Source organism: Pyrus communis, chromosome 15, assembly GCF_041283825.1.
Source record: "Pyrus communis isolate YQ-2024b chromosome 15, ASM4128382v1, whole genome shotgun sequence".
In the NCBI taxonomy this organism is placed as follows: Eukaryota; Viridiplantae; Streptophyta; class Magnoliopsida; order Rosales; family Rosaceae; genus Pyrus; species Pyrus communis.
The window spans coordinates 2,491,624-2,509,571 of NC_142579.1; the positions used below are offsets into that span (position 1 = coordinate 2,491,624).

Sequence of the window (17,948 nt, forward strand, 5' to 3'; positions counted from 1 at the left end):
AGTGTCAAAAAAATCAAACTTTATGTATGAAAATGAGACAAAAAAAAGTAAGTGAAGTACACTGATTTTGGCAAACTTTGAGGGTTGTAAAGTAGAAATTGCTTACAAAATTAATTATTGTTAAATTACACTTGTTAATTTCATCAATTGAATATTAATAACATGTCCTTGCTATTTTATTTGGAATCCAATTTGATGTCCTTAACATTTCTCGTGATGCTATCCACACACCTAATTTTTATCTCTGATTCTCATGCATCCTCTTAATTTTTGGTCGTCAGATTGAATAAATTATAAAAGATCGATGATAAAAAATTAACACAAGTACATAAAAAAGTAAATATGATTGTGTGACTAGCACTGCCTTCGGTATAAAACACCCGGTTGCCCGTTGAATGACTCTATGATCACACCCAAGCCTAATGAAGTTTTTGTATTCCTTGTTATTTGGCATTCTTGCCACATAGGTTGAAATGGTTTTTTAGGTTACACATTACACAAAATGAAAACTAAAAGAAAGTAAAATTCAAATTCTACTTCATATCTTCATGTATTCATCATCATCCATCAACTCCTCCGTTTCCAATATATAAATACGAACATAAATGGTCACCAAACAAGCCTTTAGCAATGATGATGCAGCGTCTCCAAGTTGATTGAATGTACCATTTGAATAATTTCATTTAGTACTTATTTGTAGAAGAAATTCTCTTAGCCACTTAGTTGATTTTAAAATTACAAATCTACATAGCACGCAAGTTGAGTAACTAAAAGTTAATGACATTCTTCAGTGGCTCGAATGCTGATGCAAGCGTGCCAATTTGCTACCAAGCTCAATCGGACGAATAATTCAAATGTGGTAATGTGGTAAAATGCGTTGCTGACTCCTGAATTTAGCAGTTTCGATCGAGGAATGAACATTCTCATCCTTGAGTTCAAGAACCTAAAAATAAAGTTATCCAAATCACTGTGAAGTTTTGGATCTGCTGCACAAGTTTTGGCAACCTCAACTATATTGGTTGAAATATAGGCCCACCAAACCAGTATCAAACTATATGGACAAAGAAACTCAAAGGAGATGAGTGTCTTCATCATAAAAAAGATTCGGTTGTTTGTATGTCAAACTCTAAATGTAACATGAGAGTAGCCAATCATAAAACACTTCACTTTGTCGAGAAGGCTAATGAAGTGATCTCTTTCAGCAAGAATCAAAGACTCTTTGGTGTTTGAGACTTGAAATAACTAGCCTGTCATAGATTCATAGAGAATCCCCGTCTCCAGTCGTTCGAATCTCTTAAGGAAAACTGACTCTACAAATTCAGTCCCCTCAAATCAGTTGTTCGCCTTCAATAGTTGCTTATGGAAAACCGCATCTATTTAGTTAGTCTTCGTCCATCAGTTGCCAACCTAGACCCGTCTATCCAGTTGAAATTTGGGTTAACGATTAGTGAAGTAGTTAGTTTTCACAATAGGGTGTAAAAGGGTTTTGTATAGAGCATTGATTTATGTGTCGAGTTGAAGGCCCTCTCTACATTGTCAATCTTCTTGTATTTATAGGACAAGCTACTTGATACCTAAGACTGTCGAGTTGCAGAGTCCTAATAGTATTGCAATTCCTCAACATTATCTGAAAAAAAACACTTTGGAATTAGCTCCACAAAACCTCCTTCTAGTAAAACTCTATCACTGCCAAATCTCGCCCTTTTCAACTTGAACTAGAACTCTGAACCAAAACTTGTAAGTTGTAACATGATCAATTCATATCTCATCCAATGGCAATCCTTACGACTGAGAAATTAGTTCAAACCTTTATCATCATTCCTGACCCTCAAATAGTCCTGCTTCATCTAGGACTCGGCCACTCTAGAACCCAATTCTAATCCTTAGACAATCCTACTTTGTCTAGGACTCGACTATTCCATCATCACTACATCATTGGGCTGAGACCCACAACCTCCTTTCTAGGCCCGCACCTACCAACTGGGCCGAAATGAGGATTTTAGGTCCAAACACACTTGTAACATATAAATAAGAGAATTTATCTTAAAATAACGATAAAATAAAGAAAATTGGTATGCACCTTCACACCAACATTTCCATAAATAGATTATCCTAATCTACAAAATCAACTTATTTAAGAAAGTTGGTGTAGATTTTCACAACAACGTTGCAAGTACAAAGCATTTCCACTGTATGGTTTGCAACCAAATCAACTAATTTAATGTAATTTTGAATATATGAATCCAATACTGAGGTCTACAGTAGGAAAGTGTTATTAATTGCCACATAAAAAGAAAGAAGAAAGAGAGAGAGGAAAGTGTTATTAATTGCCACATAAAAAGAAAGAAGAGAGAGAGAGAGAGAGAGAGAGAGAGAGAGAGAGAGAGAGAGAGAGAGAGAGAGAGAGAGAGAGAGAGAGAGAGAGAGAGAGAGTATACACTACACATAAGAGAAGTTTGATGACAATTTGGGATTTGAAACAAATAGTGAGCTTTGAAAGTTTTGCAGGCATGGTTAATGTTTTAGTACATCTTAGTTTTTGTGTGTTTTCAAGTTTTTCTACTTTTTAATGTTACAAATGGGAAAATCCATCAACAGAAGTTCGTGGTTTGTACCGATCTATTTCTCTCTCGAGATCTCTCACATTCTCTCTCTCTCTCTCTCTCTCATGTTCATGTGTGTAAATTGCGTTGTTGTTGGTGCAGGTGAAATCATCTTCTTACACTCGACTATGTAGTACCAAGGAAATCCTGACTGTGAGCGACCGATTCCCAGGGCCGACTTTGAAAGCTCGTAGAGGAGATAAAATGATTATTACGGTCTATAACAAGACAAACTACAACATCACGTTTCATTGGTGCGTCATTTAATTTATATTCAAATTATAGTTCTATCCATGTATTTAACTAATTAATTTGTTTTTGTGTCAAAATGTGTTAAGATTTCAAAGTTGGGCCAACAACCTATTACTAATCACTCTGATTTAACCTATTTAACCATTTGTGTAGTAAGATAGGTGTTAAGTTTTATCGCAAAAGATCTCGATATTATTTATAGCAAAACCGTTCATTTATAAGTAGTAATATATTTTGTCAAGTTTCTGATGTAGAGTTGCATTTTTCAACAAAATGTATGTTTAATTTACAGGCATGAAGTTAGACAAGTAAGGAATCTATGGTCAGATGGACCTGAGTACATCACGCAGTGCCCGATTGAGCCAGGAAACAAGTACACTTACAAAGTAGAGTTTACAACGGAAGAAGGAACAATGTGGTGGCACGCACACAGTGGGTGGGCAAGAGCAACAGTTCACGGACCCATTTTTGTCTATCCAAAACGTGGTTCTCGCTATCCCTTTTCTAAACCTCATGCAGAGGTTCCAATCATACTAGGTATGTACGTACTGAAAACTGAAAATGCAATAAGGTATGTACGTAGAAAATGCAATGATTATCAAATGCAGTGGTGGAGCCACTTGAGGGTCAGGAGAGGTTTGTGCTTGTTATGAAGTTTTTTTCACTTTGTAGCTTCTATTTGTGTGCTTTTGGTTGAACATAGTGTATTCTTCGACTTATGTGCTTTTGCTCCCAGCTAGCTTTATTATATTTCTCTAATTGACCAACAAAATGTGTTTTACAGTAGTATTGTTATGAAGCCAAAGCCTTTTATCAACTTGCCTTCCAGTTCATCATTTTGCATGATAGAGTGTTGTTTAACAGTAAAACTACATATATATGGAATAGAGGAAGAATTTATCTTGAAAGACCATTTTCATAGCTACAGATTTGAACCATGGTTATTAATTTTTGTTCAATGTCATTGTAGAAACTTACAAAAAAGTTTGGTGCTTATATTATCTCAATCTCTTTTTTTTTCCCTACTCCATTACTCTCTTTTGATTAAATTTTTTCATTGCACTATAAAAATTAACCTTTTTTCTTCCATTCGTGCTAGCATTTTTTGTCCAATTTCTTTTATATGGCTTAAAAGCCCCTTCTAGCTCCAATTTTTTGCTCCGTCACTGATCAAATGATCTTTAAAATATTCAAAATTAATAATGTTATTGTTCTTTCTTAGGCGAGTGGTGGAAGAAAGATGTTATGGAGATACCAGGAAATGCAAATATAACAGGAGGTGAACCAATACTCTCAGATGCATATACCATAAATGGGCAACCAGGCCATCTCTATCCATGTTCCAAATCAGGTATATTGATATCAACAAAGAAAATTGATAAATATTCTTGTAAATAAATAGTTGTTGTAGTATGAATTTAGTGAAGGAAGAAAGAGAGAGATCAGTCAGAGAGAAGACGAGAGATAAAGGCTTGAGAATTTGTGAGTGATGTTTATCACGCCCTATGCATTTATTTATACTAATAAGTGAGAGAGAAACTTCTAATAGCATTAGGACTGCAAGAATATTAATAAGTTTGTGTCAATGTATATTTAGGCCTGGTCTACTTAATTTCTTGGATTGAATTGGACAACTCACTACATTCAATGTATTTTTAAAGGAGGAAATGAATACTTAACTTTCAAATCTTGTCCAAGTCGAAGACGGAAAATGAATTAGCAGTTAAAAAACTTATCCCGTCAATAAGTTTCCTTCATGACTAGCTAGTCATTTTATAACGTCATTTTAAACAAAATTTTGAAGTTGAAATAATTTAGTGAGTTAAATTGTAAACCTCAAAAATAGACTTATCTTTTGTGGCTAGTTTGTAGTTTTGAAAATAAAATGTATACGTGCTTGATTATTATTGTATATTAAAAAAAAATTAAAAACTTGTTTTAATCTTTAATCTTTCTCTAGTTCTCCATCTTTAATAAATATTTTACAATATCTGTTTTCTCGCTTAATCGCTCTTTCTTTAATGTGTATATATCTTTTTATTCATTTAACATGCAGGTACTTTCGAAATATCAGTGAAGAATGGGAAAACCTATTTGCTTCGGATAATTAGCGCGGTAATGGATGAAGAGCTTTTCTTCGGCATAGCAAACCACAAATTAACATTGGTGGGAAAGGATGGTTACTACACAAAACAAATCGAGACATCTTACTTAATGATAACCCCAGGCCAATCCATGGATGTTTTATTACAAGCAAACCAACCTCCAAGTCTCTATTTCATGGCTGCAAGAGCATATTCAAGCGCCACCGGAGCTGGTTTCGATCAAACCACGACAACAGCCATCGTTAAATACCGCAGTTCACACCGAGATCATCCACAGTTTCCTCACTACAAATTTTCCCATCTACCTCCCTATAACAGAACTCAAGCATCAACCGACTTCACCAAGCACTTCAGAAGCCTAGCAACGAAAGAGCACCCAACCAATGTCCCGTTACATGTAAACACCCACCTCTTCTTCGCCATATCTGTAAATCTTCTAAATTGCAGTGGCAAACCATGCAGCGGTCCCTTTGGTAAAAGATTTTCCGCTAGCGTGAACAACGTAAGCTTTGTAACCCCATCCATCGACATACTTCGAGCGTACTATTATAAGATGTGTTTTCGAGAAAGATTTTCCAAGAAAACCTTCTAAGTGGTTCAATTATACCGGTGATCGACTTCCCGACAACTTGTTTACCCCTTCCTACGGCCCGAAGGTGGTGGTTCTGGAGTACAATGCGAGTGTTGAACTAGTTTTACAGGGAGCCAATGTGCTAGCAAGTGATAACCATCCTGTGCATTTGCATGGCTATAGCTTTTATGTTGTTGGCTGGGGTTTCGGAAACTTCAACCCCAAGAAAGGCCCTTTAAGCTACAATCTTGTTGATCCTCCAGAGGAGAGTACAGTTGGTGTTCCTAAGAACGGTTGGGTTGCAATCAGATTTAGAGCAGATAATCCAGGTACCTAACAAAATTATAAGGATAATGCTAACCTTAATTTTCTTCTTTAAACATTTTTGTGTATTTGTTTTTGTCTTTTTTTATTTTCTAGCTAGCCCTTTGGGTATCATCCACACCACCATTTTCTTATGTTGATAAGATTCATAAATTTATGGATAATACTTGGACACTCATTGGTGAGTACTTGCTTTTTTATTTTGTACAATGATAACTCGTCTTGTATTGTTTAAAAAAATAATGGACATGTTATTTAATTTTAATTAGGCTTTAAAAATAAGGACAAGTAACATTTTTTTGTCGGGCTAAATCGAAAAGTGAGCATATAGAGTACTCGTTGTGAGTACTTAAGTATTATCTTAAATTTGTACTAAAAAAAAGTATTATCCTAAATTTATTATGTAAGAAAATTAAGAATATGCTTCAAATGCTAAAGAGAGAATGAAATTTAAAATCAATTTTAGGACGTTTGATAATCATTTTGTTTTTATTTTTTTAAAATTAAAATTTAAAATCTCGTTTGGTAACTACTTTCAATTTTAAAAAGAAAAAAGATAAATCAAATTTAATTTTGCATGCCTGTAATTTTCTTGTGTCATCATATTTATTAACATTTTAATTATCAAATCAAGTAAAAAAAAAATCTGAAATGGTTAATATCGTGATGAATGCAGGTGTGTGGGTGATGCATTGTCACATAGAGCGTCATCAAACGTGGTGTTGATCTAAAAAGTAAAATTGAAAATGACATACAACAATTGAAAATGACAACGGTGTTCCTCGTGAAAAGTGGTGTTGATCTAAAAAGTAAAATTCTTCCACCCCCTCATGATTTGCCCACTTGTTGAGGGGTCGGACATAATATATCATGTTCCTTACTGGATTTAGGCTCTGTTTGGTAGTACTTGAAGTAGTAAAAAAATGTTTGAAAAAAAGTAAAATATTTTGCTTATTCTAAAAGTAATGGGCTCTAGACAGTAATTTTTAAAAGCAGTTTGTAGTTTATTTTTAAAATTTGTTGTAATAAAAAGCAGAGTTGAGTTTTTAATAAATATTTTCAATTGTTGTAATACCTTTGTTAATTTTACACCATCACCAGCATTACAACCACCATTTTTGCCACCACCACCGACATAACCACAACCTCCACCAATGTCACCACTACTACCATTGTCACTACCATCATTACCGTCATCACCACCATTACCACCACCACCGCCACTACAACCATTGTTACCACCATTGCTGCCACCACCACCATTACTGTCACCACTGCCACTACAACCACAACTACCACTACCACCATCATTGCAGCCACCGCCACCATTGCCATTACCACCACAACCAAAACCGCCATTATCGGTGCAACCACCGCCTTACCACCTTTGTGATCTCTCCACCCCAATCAACACATCCCACTATTAGCACAACCATTGCACCTCCACCGCAACCACCACCACCATTACCACCATTGTTGTCGTTGCCCACATTCCTACTACTATGTTCATTTGTCATTGTATACAATTGCATCACTTTTACATTAAATTTTATGAAATGTTTTTACGTTGCTTTTCATACTCAAAGCACTTTTAAAATTCAGTTAACTAAACGTTCATCAGCTTTATTTTACATTTGATTATTTTTAAAGCACATCAAAAGTAGTTTTTTTTTTAAAGCATATCAATCCCAAACTGGCCCTCATTATATTAATTAGTGGAATAAATATAAAAATACATAAATACCAAAAAGTCACTTAGTACTACGGTCTAGTGGTATTCCTCTTCACTTGTAAGTGAGAGGGTGTCAAGTTTGATTATCGCCAAAGTCGAGTTTGAACCACATTATTGCTAGCCCATTGTGAGGTTAAGTCCACCCGCTCCCCTCCTACTTAGTGTAGATAATATCGTTTGTTCAAAAGAAAAAAACATAATATACCAAAGTGAATGGGTCTTGTATATCTAAAACTAATTTTAATTTAGCTTTAAGTTTCTTACATAATGAATTTGATACCAATTTATTCCCCATCTCTTAATGTAAATATATATAGGGAGCAAATCAGTACCATCACTTTTTTTACACAACTTTTGACACACGTTTTTATGAACCCATTCAGTAATGTATTTTAACAATCTGTACCATCTATATTTTAGAATATCATTCATAGATCACCATTGCAAAAAAATAGATGAATCCAAAATCATTAAGATATTCATTTGTAGTGAAGGAAATGGGCAAATCTAGTTCTATAAAGAAACATTAAACCCTTAATCCAACAGTCATATTAGTTTTAGATTTGGGTGACTTGGTAAACATGATCTTTGATGGAAGATCTAAAACATAGACAGTTCGATTTGTCAAAATGCATTACAAAGTAGATCCTACAAAAACGTATGTCAAAAGTTGTGTAAAAATATGGTGCCACAAATCTTTTCCTATTATTGTATCTCGAAAAGAAAAGAAAAGAAAACTAATTTTAATTTTATTTCCGTGCTTTTAAGAGAAAAATGACTTTGTTAAAATTTAGCCGTAACCACTAGCAATTGAAGTAGTTTAAGCAAAGATCGCATCAGAATAACGAAAATCCTCCAGCTTTAGCAAAGATATTTATAAGGTTTGAATTCTCTGCTCAAAATGGAACAAGAACAAGACCCTTTGAACAACCTAGTACGTAGCGAAGAACAAACTAGCCGCCTCTTCGAAAATGGCAACTCAGAAATAGCACCAGAACAATCTTCTATCTAAACATCTAGACACGGAGAATGCCGCCTTGATCACGCGTTTGCAGACTAAAAAACGTCGTATGCACAAATAGCTCATGGCAAACATGGCTGGTCGCAAACAGCTTCACCGTTTTCCGGTGTTGATTCTTGGCTTGCCTTTAACCTCAGCTTCCTGCAACCGAGAAAAGCGTAACATTGCAGTTTGAGTATTTCCAGGCCTTCGTCAACAAAATTACTGGAAATGTATGGTCAGAGACATACCTGTGGCACATGGAGGTAAATGCAGTTCTTTGCAGTAGCAGGATTGTGATTTTCAGCACCATTGCTCCAATCATAGCAAACCTAAAAACACGCGTTTGGAAAGAATCTCCGGTGAAACATTTAAATTAGGAGAGAAAAATATAAGGAATTTGTGCAACCAGTTTTTGAGTCAAATTGGCTCTCAGAGATTAGAACCACAAACCAGCATCAGTCACTTGAATACAGAAAGAAACACGACCACAACAGCACAAGACCAAAATAACCATGCCAAGCCATGCAGTATAATCTCGACAGAAACTATAGTGAAAGACAAGCAAGTCTACAGAGTGGAAGGTTCATTGTGGAATAAATTGAAATTGCAAAAGGTTAGTCATCATTGCAAGAAATACAATAAAAATGCATACGCAAAGGTATTTCCTGAAGTTGCAACGTATACAACCTACTTCTACCACTTTAGATCAGTTGGAAGAACATAACATCTATGGATGTATACAACCTCCAGACTCCATTCATTACCAGCCCAGATTTAAAAGAGGACAACCAGAAACGTAAGGATAGTATTTTCATTTTTGTAAACAAATTTTACACCATGAGTCAGTGCCGTGAAAATTTGAACGGCAAACCTCAAGACCGAACCCTCATATTAGTTGCAAAATCACGAATAAAGAGACTTACTGCGTATGCAAATATGGAACCATCACTGTTGAAAGCACTGCAAGGTATAGATTGACTGCACCTCGCCATTGCCTGAAAAAATCAGAAAACCCTCTATTAGGCACTTATACGCATACAAAACAAATGATCAGTAACCAAATATATAAACAGGAAGGAGAGAGTCGGGGACTGGACAAGCTCATGCCAGAAAAAGAAAATGACTTGTACAGAACTAAAGCCAACAAAGTAAAATTGCCAGATTAGCGGCAACTTAAACTGATCGGAAACCAACAGTCAAGATGCTTATAATTTAAGCATAATACGAAGACAAAAGTAGCAGTAGAAAAAAATATGGGAGAAACCTTTAGTCTCTGTTTGCTATCCTTATCCCAAAAATTGAAAGAACCGTCAGAACCAGAGGTAGCAAATGTGTGATGTACCTGAAACGAGGAGCACAAAATAAGCTCTACTGCGACAAATAACAGTAAAACAGAAAATGAAGCCTCAGAATTTATCAACATCTCACTCAACAACCTAACAATAAACATAACGAACCAACAGAGAATGTTCAATAAATTAGTTTGGATGGAAACTGTCAAATAATTAGGAATTCCAAATCATGATTTTGAAGTAAACTCATTCCTAAAAAAAAGACAAATTCGAACATGAAGGTAGATTTAAATTAACCAAATTCATCGTTCAGACAAAATCATCCAGTATACATAGCAATCTAACTACTTTACAGATTCTCATACACTATGACAAGCCAACAACGAATACAATCCATTAATAATATAAAAGAAAAATTCAAAACAAAAGAAAAATAGTAATTCAAGGATTATTCAGAAACCTATTTGCTTTTTGTCTTTCACAATTCAAGAGAGTGAAAAGCAACAGGACAAAGGAAAGGGGGAGATGGGACCTTACAGAGCTGACGAAGAATGCATGTAACGAAGACCACAACAGAGACATTTCACTTTGAAGTGTTTTGAATTTTGAGTTTCAAATTCTATAAACTACTCTAACGTATTTTTCTCTCCTTCACACCTATCTTTAATTTAAAAACAAAAATATAGAACACCAAAAACAAATATGTTGGACCCTCAGTACATTGTCCAGACATAACTATGAAAAAGGAAAAAGACAAAGGGATCTTACGGGATGGAAGTTCAGAGAGTTGACTGAGTAGATGTCATTGCCCTCTCTATGGCACTTGAAGGTAAAGTTTTTACTTTGTAGTCCATCATCAAGATGATGTACACCAACCCTCCCTTCAATAGAGCCAACCTGGTCAGAATCATAATTATTTGATTCATTAATTATTCAGATAAGGTAATAGGTTATGAAGCAAAAAAAAAAAGAGTACTAGTGATCCTATGTGATGTTCAATAATCATGAATCACGATAGTAAAAAAAAGTAGAATGGCAAAAGATAGAACTGATGGCAAAGTGGTATATCAGTTATGTCCAATGATATCAACACATCAAATTCTCAAAAAGATTATAATACATTTGAGCAGATAATTTATACAATCTCCCCATGTGCTTTAGTGGAAGGGAACACCCATCTCATTCTGAAAAATTATAGCACTATTATCGAAGTCAAAGATATAAACTTGGTAGCGCTCATATTCTTCATGGTTTTGGTCTCCCCTAGATAATTAATAGAACAACTATACTTTTAGACAGAAACTAAACAGGTAATTACAAGGCCAAAAAATAAATAAAGAACAATTTTGAAGGGAAAATCAAAATACTTACCAAGAATCCTTGCTGATCCGGAAATGCAGCAACAGACCTTGTTTGATACTTTAGGGGTGAAACAATTCTCTTGAATTCAGTCTGTTAGTAATTAGAAATAATTGAAATTAGAGTCAAAACATAGAATGTCAATGACGGCAACCCAATCAAATATTAGAATCTCTATATAATAAATCCCATCTCTATTGACTGGACTTGAAAACTTCAAAAAGAACTAGAAGCTTATCCTCAAGGTACCACAAAAATAATTAAAAGCCTAGATAAATGTTAATTCTGAAGACTAGAAGTAAACAAAGTTAATGAAGAAGTGAACTGCTTTAATTCGTCGATGTATTCTTGTTGCATCAAATTGATAAAATAAATGATATCTGATAACTCTTACAAATAAAATGATACCTGTGGGGTTTGCAAGTTAAAAACAATCAGATTTCGGTCTGCAGTGCCAACAACCATTAAAGGGTATCTCACTGATAGAGTGTAGCAGCGCTCAGGTAGAGCTTGGGTATGGATTGGAGTTTGCTGCCTCAGATCCCAATACCTGAAGATAGATGGCAAAGGTCATACATTAAAAAGAAGAAAAAAACGACTTCTTTAACAAATTATTTTAACAAGTATCCGACTGAAATTTCTGGTGCACAAATTCAGATAGCTCAAACTAGATAAAAACAAATGTTTTACTTACTTCAGAGTCTTGTCCCAGCTTCCTGTGACTAAGTAGTTCATCTCCGGGATCCAAGCAACCTCTTTTATTGGTGCATCGTGCATGGCAACGGTCACCGGTTGGTTACCAGCTAAAGGCCACATCTTAACTTGCTTGTCACAGCTTCCAGAGAACACAGTAGATCCATCATCCTTCCAAGCTGAGCACAAAACCTATATAGAATTATAGATAGACATATATCCTTCAAGTTATATCACAGAATTTCCTTAATTAACATACATTGATCTAATGTGGTCTCAAATCAAATGCACATACTTGTGCACGCACAAAACATATGTATTTAACTATTTATCAATAAATCTTTGAAATAGTGGTGATCCTTATTCAAAAGACTCAACTTTTTACAAGAGATCATAGATAAACGGTACAAAAAATTACTTTCTTAATCAACAGCATATAACAAGTGTAAAAGCAATTGTCCTTGATATTTTCATTGCAAACGTAAGATCTTGCAAACATGTCTCAGACCTCCCATAATTAAAATTCCATATTTGACCTTCTACATAAAGATTGTACTGCTTTTATCTAACAAAATTTTGCGTCCAACTGTAACCATAAAATTTTTTTGCATCCAATATATTTCTCCAAAACTAATCTTATATCGGTTCCTGAGTAATACATCTAGAAACAAACAGCAAACCTTTTGTTTGTTTTGTATTCAACCAGAATAACACTAAGTCACTATGAGGAACAGAAGTTAAGAATCATATGAGAGGGCCATGGCCAGATGTAAACTCCCCTAGCTCTGCCAGTGGAACACTAAAAGGTTCCAAGTTCGAATTCACCAAGTAAAGGCAGACAATCTAGCATTTATAAATTCAACAGGCATTACCAATTCATACCCTAGTTCAAATTAAAAAATATAGCTGACACAATGTTGTGTATGTATCTGTTATTCCACAATATGTTGGAATTCAAACATGTGAAACAAAACAATTTGACAACTGAACTAGTTTCATGTAACATGGGGAGAGAGAGAGAGAGAGAGACATTACCGGTTGGTCATGGGATATGGATGCCTTGGGCACACTAGCAAGATTTTGTCCACTCTGGTGTATCTCCCAGCATCGCACCTAAACACGGGCATACCAGCAGTCATTACTCAATCCTACCAATAAACCGTTTGTTTGGTCGCACAGATAAGAAAAGAAATTATAAAAATCAATCCAATGGTGTATCTTCTTCGGCTCCATGAATCACACATACATACTACATAAGCAAGAAGCATACTGTAATAGATATATATATTTTTCCCTTGAGAAAGGAAAAAAACATTAATTAGACTGACCACGGTCACAACCCGAACCAATACAATCAAATAAAAGAGCTTTTCTCGCCACAGGAGGCAAGGTTCTATCCCAAATACAAAAGTTGGCAACTTCAAATCCCATGCTAGTCGCTGCATCCGCCACGAAGTTTGACTCTCTAAAGACGTGCTTCCAGTAAACAATTATATGTGAATCCCAATCATACATTATAGTGCCTGGTAGTCTGATGACAGAAATCCAATCCTATAGAAAAATCTTTCTTAGCAACCAAACAGAATGCAAGGCTACATACATACATACCTGGTTGTCCCAGGAGGTGGCGACCAGAATGTTGCTCTTGGGACTGAAGCTTAGGCTCGATATCGAGTCGTTAGGAAGATGGGTGACCTAAAATATCAAAAATTAAAATTAAAATTAAATTGAATAGAATTAAATTAAATTAAGGAAGAGAATCAAAACAAAGCATGATCGACGAATAACTGCAAGTTAATCGAATTCACCTCAAAGGACTTGTTCGGATTCTGATTCTGATTCGAAGCAGCCATGAAATTCGACATTGGAGTAGCACTCAGTGAAATTCGCTTCTTCTCTACCTCGAAATTTCAAAAATAAATAAATAAATTACCGAGCATTCATCTGAGAAGTAAAACCTGAGAGAGAGAGAGAGAGAGAGAGAGAGAGAGAGAGAGAGAGTGTGTGTGTGTGTGTGTGTTACCTTACCCGAAGGACCTGAGAGAGAGAGAGAGAGAGTGTGTGTGTGTGTTACCTTACCCGAAGGTGGAGAGTGCAGAAGAAAGTAGAAACTGACTGATGTGTGGCTTAGAAGTTTGAACGACGAGGAAGAAAAATACGAGTGTACATGGGAAACATTTTTAAATGTCACGTGAATTTATAACATTTTTTAATTTCATGATAATTTCGTTAAGTTTTCCATTTATTATAAGTAACGTGTTTTGTATACAACTTGTTTCAAGATTGTTTTGAATTTTTAACTCTTCACACCCGTTCAATATTATTTCGAACATTTCAACTCATTTTTTTCTAATAACAGGATGGACTGCGGTAAATTCTCAAAACTTATAATTAGTTAAATCCTGTGTTTGATGTGGTAGCAAATTTTAGTTGCCCTTGGATTTAAAAAAATTATATCTACAAAACAAATTAAACACATTTGGTTACGACCATAGTCACACGCTCAGTGAGGGAGGGGGTGGGGTTTGGTCAATGAACATCAAGGTGGGTCCTCTGGAATCCCATTGGGAATTCATGCTAAGCTCATGAAGGACAAAAGTAGCCATGAACCATGCACTAAAGCTGCTTATGCGTGTGAAAAAAGCAATATCAGACGAAGCCTAACTCTATTTTTGCAAAGATAAAAAACAGCTACTAAATCAAAATAAGCTTTTTAACAAAATTCTTTTGGCATCTGGAAGCAAATGAAGGCTCACATAACACTGCCATTACAATCACTAGATATGCAGCAGATTGAAATCCCTATGTATAGAGAAATTCTAAGATCCAAATACCAGGCAAGCTCATCCCTACAAACCTAGACACAGAGAATCTTTTCCTCCTTCACGTCTTCTGATTTGTCGTGTTAACTTGGTCCACTTTTTGTAGTCAAACGGGCCGGATTGAAGTTGTGAATTATTCTCCCAAGCCTTACCCATCAACATAAGGCCTTGTATACCAGCCCAGCCAGACTGTGGCCTTATCCATAGGGTAAATGATGACCCCTAGACTAAGGGGAGTCTTTGTCCACTTTCACGTCAAACGTGTAAAAATGGGCCACAAAATATTGAGACATAGTAAATTAGTCCGAACTTCCATCTTCGGGCTGCAAAATCCAAAAGAATGTGCAACAATAAATGGTGGACACAAATTGGTTGATATCCATTTAGAGATTTTTCAATGTGTTAGAAATACGGCCCAGTATGTCAAGCGTAATAATACAATTGGTTATGAAGTGATAAAAAATTTCTAACCAATTGTATCATAACACTTGGTGTACCAGATCGTATTACTGGCAATGGTGGATATAGGAAATAATATTAGGGAGATCAGTAAGAATAGTGTGCAAATTTTTTTAACATAAATAGCATGCATATCGTCATTTCATCGAGTCTTTGTAAGCCTGAAGTCATTTGGAAAGGCATACTGCACACCTGTTAATGCCTCATTTGCGTGGGTAACTAACATGTTCCAAGGCTGCTTCCATATGAATGTTTAACAAAAAAACACACTTATCTTGAACACACTAACATTGTTTGATATCACTGCATCTCATTAATATGTATGTCCAAGAATGATGATACTTTGTTATTCTCTGAGATCACCATTTCATTTACTTTGCATTTTTGGATAATTTTTTACTTGGTTCTTTTTTTCTGCCTACAATTGTAATCACAACCAACAAATAAGCCAAAGGTAAATAATATTAGGACTAGACTGTAAAGGGACAACACCTCTCTAACGCATTTTATCAAGCAATTGAAGGGCATATATGAAGGGCAACCCCAACTTTTAAAGGAGCAGCACCCAAGTCATCCATGGACATTCACCAAAGTTCGGAGGATCAGCACTCAAGTTATTCCTGGACATTCACTAAGTTAGGAGGGTCAGCTGACCCCCCCTGGCCCCTCAATGCATCCACCCCTGATTACCGGTTAACCGAAAAAATTTCTTGCTTAACTAAATCAGAGAGTTGTTATTAACACTTCTAAAAAGTCATTTTGCAATCCTCTCAGGTATCACTTATCTCCTAATTTTCTTAATGAAATGAGTGCGGGTTGACTATTACGAAACGTGAATACTAGCACCCTTATAATGAAATTTTGTATAGAATTCTTTTTGTAGTTGACGCTACTTAGTCTAAAATAATACACATATCAACTCGGTCCTTACTAGACGTTTGTCCCCATGTTCATTGTATTTCATTAATTTGTAGTTGTAAGATTGGTAGGAAAATTTCATTACTACTTAAAACCCTTCCTTTCATACACGAGACGGTCATTTTCAATGCAATTAATTGTGGAAATTTTTTATACTTTATTGCGGTAGACTTAGGCACAATGAGAGACTTGGGCCTAACGGAAGATTTAGCACAAAATCGAACATAATGGTGTTCTAGAATTCATACAGTCAACTCATTTCGTGGGATAAAATTTTTTTGTTGTCGTTTCAGATGTGTTCACTTCAATAGAGGATATCGTTTTCCTTGACTGGGAATTTTCATTTTCTTCTTGTTCTTCATCTTCTCTTGCATAAAAAGACAACTCAACATGTAAACATCAAGGAGAGGAGCTCAAGTGCAGTTTCCCAGCATTTCACAGGTGGTCAATACATCACTGTAGAAAAATGTGGAACAAATGGAAATTAGGTGGTGGTGTAGAAAATAGATTTTTCCGTTGTTCTGGTCTCCAACGACTATATATGTATATATATGAAATTATAATGTGTGTGAGTGTATATATACATACATATATAAAATGAAATGGTATTAATGATTTCCTCGTGCCTGTAACATAAATGGTATACCACGTGTTATTATATAAGTGGTGAAATTTTTTATTTTTTATGTTATTAATGGGAGAAAAAGTGGAGTGTTTGAGGTTTTTTTTTTTTTTTTTTTTGTGTTTTGTGGGGGGGGGGTGGTATGCTCCCCAGCCCAAGTTGGGTTTGTTAGGTTTTTTGATATTTTTTATTGTTAGTCTTTAGTTCTTATTATTAAATAAAGTTAGTAGATGATTTTTTATTAAAATGTAAATATTTGAAGTCCCTTCATTAGTTTTTCTTTTTTTTTTTTTTTAATTTGTCATATAAATATCAACTTCTTAAATCATTATTCTCTCATTTCATGCTAATTTCGTTAATTTTTATTTATTTATAATAAGTAATATGTTTTGTATATGACTTGGTTTCAAAATTATTTTGAATTTTTAACTCTCCATACCCGTTCAATATTATTTCGAACATTTCAACTCCTTTCTTTCTAATAACAGGATGGACCGCGATAAATTCTCAAAACTTACAATTAGTTAAATTCTATGTTTGATATGGTAGCAAATTTTAGTTATCCTTTGATTTGACGAAATTGTATCTACAAAACAAATTAAACACATTTGGTTACGGCCATAGCCACATGCCCAATGAGAGTGGTTTGGTCAATGAACATCAGATGCCTAAGTTTTTCAAAAAATAAAGAGATTTTACGGTTGAGTTGTGTAGAATTAACTTCAACTTACTTAAGAAATATGTAAATAGTGTATTTATAGGGAACATGGCTAGCCATCCGGAGAGCAATTATTTCTTAAACAAGAAAGAGAGAAAAGAAGAAATTCCCTTCCCCCAAGGTAAGAAAATTTCTTTTATCCTTTTTTTTTTTTTTTTTTTTTTTTCATGCGGCTCGGTTGGGGCCACGTGGTGGAGTCGGCGATGCTGTTGGAGGTGTTGGAAGGGCGTCAGCGCAGCTGGGGTTAGGAGGGAGAGACTGGAGCGGGCCGGTTCGAGTGCAGGAGGAAAGGCTCAGCTAGAGTTGATGGGCTGGCCCGTCTGTTGAGTTTGTAAGGCTACTACGTTAGGCCTAACGCGTTGGGCTTGGCTTGCGGCATTTCGTTATTTTTATTTTATTTTTCTCGAATATTTGTCGGTATTCCTCTGCAGGACCATTTTAGAATGTCCTCCTCCAAGCGTAACAATGATGAAGA

The 17,948-nt window shown here is 35.3% G+C and overlaps 2 protein-coding genes across 9 annotated transcripts; one reads left to right on the forward strand and one right to left on the reverse strand.

The window, feature by feature from the left end:
- The first annotated feature begins 605 nt into the window (after nt 1-605).
- Nucleotides 606-6,705, forward strand: LOC137727940 (laccase-14-like). Its single transcript, XM_088686413.1, is given in 9 exon segments — nt 606-651; nt 2,555-2,607; nt 2,706-2,857; nt 3,148-3,392; nt 4,078-4,206; nt 4,912-5,515; nt 5,517-5,860; nt 6,532-6,574; nt 6,618-6,705. Coding segments are annotated over 9 exon segments (1,704 nt in total).
- A 1,724-nt stretch (nt 6,706-8,429) lies between these two features.
- LOC137746655 (protein RAE1) lies at nt 8,430-14,123 on the reverse strand. Of its 8 annotated transcripts, none has more exons than XM_068486674.2 (12): nt 14,014-14,123; nt 13,743-13,835; nt 13,543-13,629; nt 12,970-13,047; nt 11,936-12,126; nt 11,650-11,791; nt 11,254-11,334; nt 10,651-10,779; nt 9,855-9,932; nt 9,514-9,585; nt 8,839-8,919; nt 8,430-8,749 (listed from the first exon to the last, which is right to left on the reverse strand). In XM_068486674.2, exons 2-12 carry the CDS (start codon nt 13,797-13,799, stop codon nt 8,702-8,704), a joined length of 1,044 nt encoding a protein of 347 aa, XP_068342775.2. In that variant the 5' UTR covers nt 13,800-13,835; nt 14,014-14,123; the 3' UTR covers nt 8,430-8,701. The 8 variants fall into 8 exon arrangements, with proteins under 8 accessions (XP_068342775.2, XP_068342763.2, XP_068342767.2 ...); XM_068486662.2 differs by having other exon boundaries at nt 14,009-14,098; XM_068486666.2 differs by having other exon boundaries at nt 13,743-13,831; nt 14,014-14,082.
- Nucleotides 14,124-17,948: the final 3,825 nt, after the last annotated feature.

Excerpts from the sequence above, each read along its gene's own strand:
- LOC137746655 (XM_088686965.1), bottom strand. Across the intron at positions 13,048-13,542 it reads CCACCTCCTGGGACAACCAG|GTGCGATGCTGGGAGATACA; the intron begins GTATGTATGTAT and ends GCCCGTGTTTAG. Across the intron at positions 9,933-10,650 it reads ACTCTCTGAACTTCCATCCC|GTACATCACACATTTGCTAC; the intron begins GTAAGATCCCTT and ends TCCTCGTTTCAG.